The sequence below is a fragment of the Orussus abietinus genome, unplaced genomic scaffold (assembly GCF_000612105.2).
Source record: "Orussus abietinus isolate OABI.00-Male unplaced genomic scaffold, Oabi_2.0 scaffold769, whole genome shotgun sequence".
Classification (NCBI taxonomy): Eukaryota; Metazoa; Arthropoda; class Insecta; order Hymenoptera; family Orussidae; genus Orussus; species Orussus abietinus.
Genome location: NW_019394930.1, coordinates 1 through 10944, shown reverse-complemented (window position 1 = coordinate 10944; position 10944 = coordinate 1). Strand labels below are relative to the sequence as shown.

At 36.1% G+C, this 10944-nt stretch overlaps 4 protein-coding genes across 12 annotated transcripts; 2 read left to right on the top strand and 2 right to left on the bottom strand.

Moving 5' to 3' along the window:
- The first annotated feature begins 368 nt into the window (after positions 1-368).
- LOC105696626 (PHD finger protein 12) lies at positions 369-3655 on the top strand. Of its 2 annotated transcripts, none has more exons than XM_012419231.1 (6): positions 369-423; positions 724-805; positions 883-1082; positions 1539-1804; positions 1922-2934; positions 3142-3655. In XM_012419231.1, the coding sequence occupies exons 2-6, from the start codon at positions 758-760 to the stop codon at positions 3511-3513; spliced, it is 1899 nt and encodes a 632-aa protein (XP_012274654.1). In that variant the 5' UTR covers positions 369-423; positions 724-757; the 3' UTR covers positions 3514-3655. The 2 variants fall into 2 exon arrangements, with proteins under 2 accessions (XP_012274654.1, XP_012274655.1); XM_012419232.1 differs by lacking the exon at positions 369-423 and adding an exon at positions 529-547.
- A 69-nt stretch (positions 3656-3724) lies between these two features.
- Positions 3725-5391, bottom strand: LOC105696629 (protein unc-119 homolog B). 2 transcript variants are annotated; one of them, XM_012419240.1, is made up of 4 exons: positions 5017-5391; positions 4818-4931; positions 4391-4687; positions 3725-4281 (listed from the first exon to the last, which is right to left on the bottom strand). In XM_012419240.1, the coding sequence occupies exons 1-4, from the start codon at positions 5171-5173 to the stop codon at positions 4154-4156; spliced, it is 696 nt and encodes a 231-aa protein (XP_012274663.1). In that variant the 5' UTR covers positions 5174-5391; the 3' UTR covers positions 3725-4153. The 2 variants fall into 2 exon arrangements, with proteins under 2 accessions (XP_012274663.1, XP_012274664.1); XM_012419241.1 differs by having other exon boundaries at positions 3725-4275.
- Positions 5392-5891: 500 nt separating this feature from the next.
- On the top strand, positions 5892-8735 carry LOC105696627 (RING finger and transmembrane domain-containing protein 2). 7 transcript variants are annotated; one of them, XM_023433531.1, is made up of 5 exons: positions 5892-6010; positions 6686-6806; positions 6903-7580; positions 7653-7868; positions 7994-8735. In XM_023433531.1, the coding sequence occupies exons 2-5, from the start codon at positions 6768-6770 to the stop codon at positions 8222-8224; spliced, it is 1164 nt and encodes a 387-aa protein (XP_023289299.1). In that variant the 5' UTR covers positions 5892-6010; positions 6686-6767; the 3' UTR covers positions 8225-8735. The 7 variants fall into 7 exon arrangements, with proteins under 7 accessions (XP_023289299.1, XP_012274662.1, XP_012274658.1 ...); XM_012419239.2 differs by having other exon boundaries at positions 5892-6322; positions 6903-7118; XM_012419235.2 differs by having other exon boundaries at positions 5893-6124.
- A 595-nt stretch (positions 8736-9330) lies between these two features.
- Positions 9331-10717, bottom strand: LOC111674169 (ras-like protein family member 10A). The gene is made up of 2 exons (XM_023433533.1): positions 10291-10717; positions 9331-10197 (listed from the first exon to the last, which is right to left on the bottom strand). The coding sequence occupies exons 1-2, from the start codon at positions 10450-10452 to the stop codon at positions 10072-10074; spliced, it is 288 nt and encodes a 95-aa protein (XP_023289301.1). The 5' UTR covers positions 10453-10717; the 3' UTR covers positions 9331-10071.
- Positions 10718-10944: the final 227 nt, after the last annotated feature.

The window sequence follows — 10944 nt, the reverse complement described above, 5'->3', positions numbered from 1 at the left end:
ACCCTCACAGCAGGGGGTGGGAGGCCCGAGACCGGAGTCTTGAGAGCGGTAGTGGAAGCCCGGGGCCTATGCGACCCGTAGGAGCAAGCGAGAACGCCACGCCCCTCGAGCCAATAGTCGGCGGCCCAGCCGTGCCTGTCAAGCCAGATTTACATTTACGTATTCAATCTTACACCAGTTTTGTTGCCAGTTATACCAGTTGTGGAACCGAGCCTTAATCCCGGTTCCACAACTCCCGATTTTCATAAAATTCTAATCCTCCACCTACCGACATTTTCGGACAATTCAAAATTTATCCGGATAACAGGAACCGACCCCACCACGTCTCGAGCGCGATCTAAGCACCTCTCGCGGCCGGTGACAAAGCTGGGTGCAGGACCGCCACAAGGGAACGGATGCAGAGCTATCTGTAACCTATACTAGGTATATATGTACATATATTTACGTAATTTCAAAACTTCACCAGTGAAAGCCTTTATAACCGTCAATGTATTAAGTAGTTCGTGATACTTTGCAAAGCATTAGTTCAAATTTGTTGTTGCTTGTGGTTCGTTGTAGTCGTTCGAAACTGTTCAAAATTTTTTCTAATTGCTATATTACAGAGGACATTGAAAGTCTTGAATGTTTCATACAGAGATTAAACGCCAATTTTTTCTGCCAATAGTTCTAAGCTCTGCGTGTATTGAATGTGTTTTTGAATGATTTTTTTATTGTTCTGGTTAGGTCCTATTTAAGCGTACTTATTATTTGTAATAAAATGGACTCTGCTGAATACGACATTTCCATCAATGGTGGGTTAATGCCTGTAAGTATCGTCTTTAATTTCTTGTTTTACTAATTTTATCTATGGAGTTCGTCTGAATACAAATTGTTTCGTTTCAGCAAATACAAGCTCTTATTGCTCCACCAGTATCTGAGGAAAATAAAGCCTTAAAAAGTAAGCGAGAGAAGTACGAGAAGAGACATCCATATTTTAAAAGGCCTGGACATGGCCATAATCGAGATTCGTGTGATGCATGTCGAGATGGAGGAGAGCTCATATGCTGTGACAAATGCCCTGCTTCGTTTCATCTCCAGTGCCAGTAAGTATAGCTCATGTTTTGAATATTCCTGATTTATTTATTGTAATTTATATCCGAGAAGGTGTACATTTCAAATAATTGCTAATTTGTCCAGGGCTGTGAAATTAATATAGTTAGAATGATGTTTGTTAAGCGATTCTGTATCCTTACGTAGGCTATTTTATTTTTCCGTATCTTAGTAAAAATTTAGTGATATTGATATTATGCATAAGTAGAAATACGAATTTATTTTAAAATAGTTGCCTTATAAAATAGGTTTATGATGCAGGATAATAAACAATATATTATGAAACATATTTAAAAAGATCGCAAATAATTTAAATGAATTGGCTAAAAAAAAAATTACTTTTAAGTTGTTTAGTTTTGTATGAATGAAGATTATATATGGAATGTCAAGGATAATCACCTTGTTAAAATATAAATGTATTCTTATGTCATTAAATTTAATTTATCTAGTGATCCACCCTTGGAGCCAACCGATATACCAAATGGGGAGTGGATGTGCCATTCATGTCGTTGTGCTGCAAAAAAAGAAAGTCATATAAATAGAAAAAGAAAACGAAAATCTCCTTTAGAAACTTTAGTGTTAGCAGCTTCTCTTATGAATCCTCGAGAATTTGAGTTACCTAATGAATTACGAATAGCAATGACATTTCCTGGAACGGATAAAATAGATCAACCTGAGAAACGAGGGCGTCGATTTAATTCCAGTAATACCAACGGTAAGCAAAATTAATGCACTGAAATGACTTAAATACTGTTAAGATGTTAATACAACATTTTTAATTAATAATTTAATAGAACATTATAATTTCCAATTTGTTTTATTTTTATAACAGGGAAGAGCCATTGTTTGGATAATGGTTTAACAGTGCCGTTACCTGCTCGGTTGTGTTTTGAGTGTGGCCGGAGTTGCCATAAAGCTCCATTAATTGCATGTGATTACTGTCCTCTCTACTTTCATCAAGACTGTTTGGATCCTCCACTGACTGCAATTCCCAGTGGACGGTGGATGTGTCCTAATCATCCAAATCATTTTATAGACAACAATCTTTTAACATCCTGTAGGGCGACTGAGCGTTTAAAATTGTGGGATAAGTTTGCATATCGACGTATAGACCAACATGCTGTGAAAATGGAGTTTCTGCGAAAAGCACGTACTGCAAATCCAGCATTTAGGATGAAAGTTAGGCTCGATGGAAGGTTAACTGTGAAGGTTCCACTTACGGTTAAATTTCACTATGCTAATCCACCTGAATTGGACTTAGTTCGTTGTTATCCAATGTTAAATAAGCTTCCACCTTTATCACGGAAAATTCACCAGCAAAATGGTGGTGTTAAAGTTCATAAAACAGAAGTAGAGAAAAATTGTGATGAAGATAAGACAGATCTAATAAATATATTGAATGTAACCGATGACGCTCGTAATATTACAGACAGCACAGAAAACATTCAAGATCATAACAATGACAACAAAACTGATCAAGCATGTCCAATTCAGACTAGTGCAAACGAGGATACTGAAGGAACAAGAATAGTTTTCTGGGATAATGAGGAAGAATATAGCGTAAAGGAAGGGGTCCAGATATTGGAGAGACCAGTATTGGAAATGTTAGCTCAACAGAGACTGGAACAAATATTAAACCCAGAAGGTGAAGAATATGAAATGGTTAATTGTGTAACCAAAGCAAGAGCTGTGTTGTTTTCACTAGGTCAAAAAACAAGTTCTCCAACATTTATGGTCTATAAGACATTAACTATTGGTACTGGATCCAACTGTGATTTAGTGTTATCCAGATATGGCACCTGTAACTGCACATCTGCAAAACATGCCGTCATTTTTTTTGACGAGGTAAGACTTGTATTGTACATCTTAAAAAAATATAACAATACCACTATATATATCCAATATTGGAAAGAAGTACAAGAAGTATATTTTCGTATTGTAAGTTTACATGCAAGTATATATTTTAATAAATTAAGTAGATGATAAATTTCTGTCATTCATTCATAAAATGTCTTGTTTGTAAAAATTGTTAAATAAGAATATTTTTTTCAGACGACCTTGCGATATGAATTGCTTAACTATAGTGAATATGGAACAATTGTTGACAATGTATTGTATTCGTGTGATTATACCAGCCTTGGATTTACACAAGAGAGTGACACTAAAATTGAAGACAGCATTTCCTCTACCAAAGAGCAGGATGCATCGGAAGACATAAAACGAATTGTTTATCAGAGGAGGAAATGTTTACCAGAAGGTCGTCATAAACAGGTGCTGTGTAAATGTTCAAAATCAGTCAATAACAACGACGTTTTTCTAGAAGAAGGTTGGGAAGGAACAGCTGTGATCACCCATGGTTCCATTTTGAGGTTCGGTTGCCTAACATTTGTATTTAGTTCAGTGGATATGTTGCTAAATCAATAAGGTGCAATATCACAGTTTATGTGCTCTAGATTTTCAATTTTTACATGTGTATATGTACAATGTTATATGTAATAAAATGTCAGAATGGGCAGATTTTTTTCTCCAAACATGAAGAACTGAACATCCCAGTTTCAGAACAATATATCATGTGTTTACTAGTACCTCTGAAGTCTTGAAAAATGATTAAATGTTTGGACAATTGAAACAAACATTATCTTTAGATATCACTTTATTCATGTTCAACGTCATTAAATGTGCAGAACAATTGTTTATGACTAACATTATGACATTAATAAATGCAACATATTTATTTTCCTTAGTCACACTGGAATTAATAATATCATACAAAACTATTTTTTATCAGTCTAACAATCAACATACTAGGTTACAATGAAGATCCTGTTTAAATCGGTGATTGTTAGGCATTTAATGCGATATAAGGAACAAAACGTGACATAATGCAGATTTTAAAAAATTGTGCTTGACGTAGACTCAAATGCAAAATTAATACTCATTGCTGTGAAAAACTATATAAAAAAATACAAAAAGTGTCTGATCGGTGTGTTCATCGGCACTGTTCGTTCACTCTTGTGTAATTCTAACAATACTTTCAATACTGTTACTGGCATGTGCAGAAAGATTAAAATGTTTCCTGTCCAAGTCCACCATTGTAGGCATAGTCGGCTTTGTTATGCATCACTAGTTGATTGTCGACAAAATAAAAGGAATCTGAACGAGTTTCAAAGGGATGAGCGATCATATCTGCAACTAACATATTGAAATAAAGTAATAAATATTTTATTAACCATGGCCAATAATTAAATAGCAAGTGGAAACGTTTTCTAAATTTATCACTAGATAAATATATAAATCTTACCCAATTCTGCAGAAAGGGTTGGAAATTCATATATGTGCTCACATGTATTTTTGCTATTTGGTATGCAAAATCCAAATTCAAAATCAAATGTTTTAAGTAATTTATCTCGAAAGAAGTGACGTTCTATCATTCGGAACTTGTTAACTGGTTTAGCACCTATCAAAAATTCAACAGTGGCACCAATAGTTTTTAGTTTCAGAAACTGAGGTGTAAATTGATATCGCACAAAACGACCCATGTTTGGATCTTCTCCTGATGTGTCTTCAAAGTCTGGATTTGAATCTTGGATATCACCACCTTTTGTGGTAAAAAAATAAAAACTAGTAATCTATTAATTACATCCAACTACAATAAAAAGTAAACTAATGGATACATTTTTTTTTCTATATTATAAAAATTGTCTACTATCTTTTGAATTTATACTAACCTGCCGCTATTGGTTTTGCTATTTCAAACAGTACTGTACCCGTTTCAAGGTCTCGTATTTGAAATCTGGTAAAATCAATGTCATAAACATTTGCTTCCGGAGAACATAAATATTCTGAAAAGCAATGGTTTTATTATTTTATACAAATAAGAAACAATTGAACAATGCTTATATATGAATATAATTAAGAAAATATTACTTTCTGTTATTGTAGGCAATTTCAAGACCATCTCTGGTGTGATGGGTTCCTCTACTTGTCCATTTATAATATTTTCGTTAATCATTACTGACTTCAAAGGAACCGAAGATCCGTTGTATTTACTTTTGTGTTCCATATTCAGAGTATTCATTGTCATTTAAAAAATTTCAATATTGATTTTATTAGTCCGACGAATATGAATCAAACACAATGTCACGTTGTGACAAACTCATGTTTTCCATTTTTTCATCAATTGCGCTTATACGGTTCAGTGTAATTTATTATAGGTACTTGTCAAGGCAATGTCAATGTATCACGTGACCGACATGAACAACGTGATTCGCGACAGCGATGACCGCAACTGATCGTAGTTATGTTTTATTCGATAACGCATAAACGTTATAAACCTATATTAGGAGTAGTATAAGTATAAAATATTGAATCTGAAAGGAATGTGTTGGGAGATTGCTCACGGGCAGAGTCGCGCGATCGCATCCTGTGCTGCCCTCTGGTTTCGTACGTTTGCTTTCACCGTTTTTTGCCCCCATTTGCGGATAAAATCAGAGATGCTCATCTCTGATAAAATAAATAAAGTAAGTGAACGGTTAAGTCAAAGAGAGCGCCACGAGTTTCTTCCCTTACTACCAAAAGCGAGCAGTGTCGGTAAGCGTAGGTAAACCACCACCGTCAACAGTCGCATGGTATTACCATCACGAGTACATAAGCTGCCAGACTACTGATAGATGGCACCGCCATTCGGAGTGTGCGAGTCCCTACCAGAAATTTGTTGCGTCGCCCTTGGGGGCAAAAAACGGTGAAAACTAACGTACGAAACCAGAGGGCAGCACAGGATGCGATCGCGCGACTCTGCCCGTAAGCAGTCTCCCAACTCATCTCTGTGTAAACGTACTTTTAAATCTCATCACATCATTTCTCCAGCTCCATTATGCCACAGATGTAAACGTCGTCGTCGAGGTGAAGGGAATTAAAAGAGGTGTGATGATTATTTTTTTCTTTTAACAAAGCTAACATGAGCGAATTGTCCGGATGTTCTTAGGCCAATAAAAGAAATGGATTCAACGAAGTGTATAATATCGATTTTTCGAAAGTAGGTTTTTAAAGTGACAAGTACAACAGAATATTTATTAATTATCTCTTTGACATCTCGGAGCAAAGCGTAATGCCCTGTGTTGTGCTGAAGGGGATTATCAAAACGTTTACGTCGCTGAGCTAAAAATAACTGAAATTGCGTCAAAATGATGAAGTCGAAATTTGGTAAAAATCTGAAACTTTTCGTAGTAAGGAGGTACATATACACTTTACCTTATCCGATAACTAACAGTGCTGCGCTTGAGAGGGCCAGAAATGGTTAACAGCAGTAAGCTCGTACTTTTGGGAATGGGTTTTTCTTCGTTAGGCATTAGTGTATAATTAAATAACAACTGTTACTTAGGCAGTACAATTTTTATGAAGGTATCAATATATCGGAGTGGTGAAGCAGATGTGTAAAAACTGTACTATTATAGTGATTGCCTATTAAATAAGACTATTTCTCCTTTTGTCTTTTGAGAGATAAAAGGTATTTTATTAATGCTTGACCTTAATGCATAAGAAAGATTAAAATGAATATCATAATGGGCTATCGATTTATCAAGAATTTTTATTTTAGTAGAGAGATAAGTAAACAATCCAAGAATCAATTGGATAATGAGACTAGTGTCTTGCAACTGCTTCTACTGCATGTCATTATTATGGCAGGGATTCGTCGATTCGTCGAACGTCAGCAGTTGGTAATTGACATTTTAGTATTCTACTTATTCTTATCATTGTTGTGATTTTATGTAAAATTCAATGGAGAACTGCAGCTATGGTATGTCTTTCTACAGGACCCTAGGATTTCCTTGACATCTTGGTTAAATATGCGAAGCCAAAATACAGTGGCGACAACTTCGGAGTTGCCGGAAAGCGTTGTAATAAATATCGACAACCAGTTTGCCATTTTGGAAAATGATATTCTACGGCAAAATCAGTCCCATTATCACCATCATCATCGTGCAACTCCAATAGACAATTCTGTGCATATACATAACTCCGCTACCGAGGTTCATAATAATACTAATAGCAATGCAGGGGAAGATTCTAATAATGGGCTGCAATTACAACCTCATGCAAGAGAACTACTTAATTATGTGCTTAAATTCGGTCCTTTCATTATGGTGTTACTTGTGAAAGCTATTTATGATAATCGCTCTGAGATATTTTATGTTTTGCTGCTGTTGCTAATTTCCATTCTTGCCAACAACGAATTGAAACGAGAGATTGCAAAGCAACAAAACAAAAGTTATATGGCACTTCTTGGCATTCTCTGTTACATTGGGATCAGTATAATCTTTACGGACTCAATGTTTAGTGGAAGATTACTCTTTCCATATGATCATCCTACAACATTATGGGAATTATTGTGGTCTGTGTGCATTACAGATTTTGTTTTGAAATTAATCACCATTGTTTTTAAAGTTCTTTTAACATGTTTGCCTGCTACACTACTGGCACTTCCAAAAAGGGTAATAATATAATACATACAACTGAAGCAAAGCATTAATTGTACGATAGGTTACAATGAAATAATGTTTCAGGGAAAATATTATCTTGCGGTAGAAGCAGCCTCGCAAACCTGTAGATGTATAGCACCAATTCCATCATGGGTGAATTATTTATCCGAACCTTACAAAGGCTTTGAGGTAGCTTCCGGAGTGTCATGGTCTATAATGTACATAATTAGCAAGGGTGGTGACTTACTTCCTCGACTTAAGTTACTTCGTACCGCTGTGTGGAAACTGTTTCAAAACGTGGTATGTATTAATGTATTAATTACAAACAAAGTTTAACCATACTAGGAATAATATTGGCAAATGTGACGTACTCAACTCTTCGTATTACAAGAAATATTTTCTAAGATACTGTTTCTGGTTTTCAGAATTTAGGAGTGTCCCCATCTGTAGAACAATTAGAGGCAGCAGGTGGAATATGTACAATATGTCACGAAGAGTTTTCTATACCTGTTAGACTTTGCTGCAAGCACATATTCTGTGAAGCTTGTGTATCAATTTGGTTGGACAGGGAGCGATCGTGTCCTTTGTGCCGTACATATGTAACAGATGACCCAAGCTACCGAGATGGGCACACATTTTTTGCTCAGTGGTACTAAAGCCTCCAGTAAAAACAGTGAAATTCCATCTTTCTTCTGCAAATATTTAATGTAACACAAGATTCCAATATTGTTAAAATCAATTTAATTCCTCCCTACGGTGTTAATCCGTTCAGCCATTTAAAATCTTTAAGTATACTTAAGAATCGGAAGCCTTATGTAGTGCAGGAAAGTGTACATAGATACCAACATAACATTAAGTTTTTAATCTGACCGATATGTTTTTATCAAGTTGATCGAAACGTATCCATTAAATATATATAATCGTCATTGTATACTAAGCAAAGGCGTGGATGCACAAGGCTAAGAAAAGGCATCATTTTCCAACTATCTTACCTAAACTATGCAAATTATCATAAAAGCTCCAATTTGAAGCGAATGAGTGTTAAGTAGGTGTAAAACTCGGTAAGAATGTCAATTCCATTACGAAGATATGTGAAGCATTACAGGAGAAAAAGATTTTGTAAAATATATTGAAAACAATAAACTACCATTGTATATTTATAAAGAACTCATCTATGTATATATTTATTGCTAAGTCAAATAATGTTCAATAAGATGCCTAACTCGGCGTAAAATAATGTTGGAACAGAAAAACGGTATCCTTTAAAAATTTGAGCCATAAATCAGTTTTTATTTTACTTGCTTAGCGGAAGAGTTGTTGACTACCGGTGTTGGACTTTACATAAGACTCGTACATATACGTACGTATGTTCAATAAAAACAGGGATTGAAATATCAGTCCCAGATTTTTGAATGTGTCAACATCCTGCCTGCATTTTGATTTTTTTTTTTTTTTTCGTTTAATTCTAGATCTGACGAATGTTTACAACCTCTATGTTTTCAGAGCAGTCAATTTTGCCGTGAGCCATGAACTGGTTTGTATAGCTGCAATGTACACAGCCGTGCAGATTTGTACGAACAAAATTGAGAGAGTCTAGTGACCGGAAGTAACGGCGAAGAGACGGGAGGCAGGCGATTTGCATCGAATCGAAAAGAGGCAGATAAGCCAATAAATAATACACCGATTTGTATCGTGTACAAATTTACGTCAACAGTATATTTCGATACAAACAACAACAATAACGCACACACATAATGTCATGCCTGTATACGACTCGTGCGTGTAAGTGTACAAGTAGTAGCTATCGTTCTTACAACTAGTGATTACTTTTATCCTGCTGTCCTCGCTTAAACATTTATAGTAAAATATATGTGCTATCGTTTGAGCTGATTTGCCCTAGAGGCGAATTGCTGTCGATCCGCTGGCGGAACGAGAAATTCCCTGCTTAAAAAAAAAATTATCTCTATCTCGGATGATAATTCATGTAAGAACTCTAACGGCGGATCTTTCAGCGATTAATTTTGCGTTAAACGGCATCTTTGTCTGATTTCTCATCAGAGTACAAATCGAGCAGGTCTACGAAAGAAAATACTTCGTTACGTATCCGTTGTTCACATAATGAATAATATTTAACTTTGTCTCAAGTACTAAGGAATGATGAGAATATCTGTAAACCGAATCTTTAATCCGAACAATGTCAATGTATCAGATAATCGGCTCCCATTAAATATAAATGCACCGTACAATTGCATCGCATTCGAAATTGACCTCGAAGCCAATGTAGTGTCGATAACTCGTTATTTCTTCTTCTTTTACGACAATTGTAAGAAAAAACATATCGTCAATCACAGTGCCGATTTCAACCGGTCAGTCTCGCCTTGCACGCAGATTCCAGTATCGAACGGATTTTCTCGTGGATCTTTAATACCGTAGAGAAACGTGCGTTGCACGCGAGTATACGATGCATTCCCTTGGAAAAGTGCATCGGAACCTTGTCTTAATGTCAAAGAAGAATGCACTTCTCGTTGGCATCGTCAGGGCGAGATCTCAAGGGCTGGGAAGGCGCCGGGATCGGCGAAGGTGGTCTTCCTTCCACGGCTTGAATGCTCTTCATTAATTCTCTGAAGACCTGCGGCATTCAATAAGTAATATCATTCATACTTTTATGCTATATTGTATATGTACATACCTTGTCGAGTAAACGATACGTAATAAAACCTACCTGGACTACTCGACAGTTGAAACGTGCACTGCACTCCACGTATCCGCACCTCCAATGTTTTCTAACTAGATTTACGATATCCCGATATCTGGTACCAGAAGCAGCATTACTTGATAATTTGTCTTGCTTGTTCCCTACGACGAGCAGAGGGACGCCTCTCATATCTCTCGCTTCGTAGATCTGTTCTCGTAGTGTTCTGATGTACTGCCAAAAAACAAGATTCTAGGCGTTAGTATAATTACTTATTATAAGCCAGAGACGATAAGGTGTTAAAGTAATGCGCAACTGGCATCGAAGAGGTCTTGTTTACGAAACTTTTCTTCGAACTGGATGTACCGAATCGTTTCAAACGTTGCAAAATGAATATTGAGGCTATACGGAAGATCCTGCCACTCATGAAGTTTCATTCATTAATCTTTCTTTTATAAACTATATATGAAATGAAATTTATGGGTGTCAAGACCTTAAGGAGTATTTTCTTAAGTGGAGTATGCCATTTAGTACAATACCTAACATGATTTGACACAGCTGTCAATATAAAGCGAACGTCGGCAACGTATCTACTTAGAAAAATCTTCTTTACCGACGTTCCTCGACGCGTTTCGCTTCACCTTAAGGTGAAGTGAAACATCCTTCAAATCAGTCGATTCGAAT

Coding starts and splice junctions, on each gene's coding strand:
- LOC105696626 (XM_012419231.1), top strand. CDS start 758: ATGGACTCTGCTGAATACGACATTTCCATCAATGGTGGGTTAATGCCT. Junction 1,805..1,921: donor TAATTCCAGTAATACCAACG/GTAAGCAAAATT, acceptor TTTTTATAACAG/GGAAGAGCCATTGTTTGGAT. Junction 2,935..3,141: donor CCGTCATTTTTTTTGACGAG/GTAAGACTTGTA, acceptor TATTTTTTTCAG/ACGACCTTGCGATATGAATT.
- LOC105696629 (XM_012419240.1), bottom strand. CDS start 5,173: ATGACAATGAATACTCTGAATATGGAACACAAAAGTAAATACAACGGA. Junction 4,932..5,016: donor ATTGCCTACAATAACAGAAA/GTAATATTTTCT, acceptor ATTGCTTTTCAG/AATATTTATGTTCTCCGGAA. Junction 4,688..4,817: donor AGCAAAACCAATAGCGGCAG/GTTAGTATAAAT, acceptor TTACCACAAAAG/GTGGTGATATCCAAGATTCA.
- LOC105696627 (XM_012419233.2), top strand. CDS start 6,273: ATGATGAAGTCGAAATTTGGTAAAAATCTGAAACTTTTCGTAGTAAGG. Junction 7,581..7,652: donor TACTGGCACTTCCAAAAAGG/GTAATAATATAA, acceptor ATAATGTTTCAG/GGAAAATATTATCTTGCGGT. Junction 7,869..7,993: donor GGAAACTGTTTCAAAACGTG/GTATGTATTAAT, acceptor TCTGGTTTTCAG/AATTTAGGAGTGTCCCCATC.
- LOC111674169 (XM_023433533.1), bottom strand. CDS start 10,452: ATGAGAGGCGTCCCTCTGCTCGTCGTAGGGAACAAGCAAGACAAATTA. Junction 10,198..10,290: donor TCAACTGTCGAGTAGTCCAG/GTAGGTTTTATT, acceptor TGAATGCCGCAG/GTCTTCAGAGAATTAATGAA.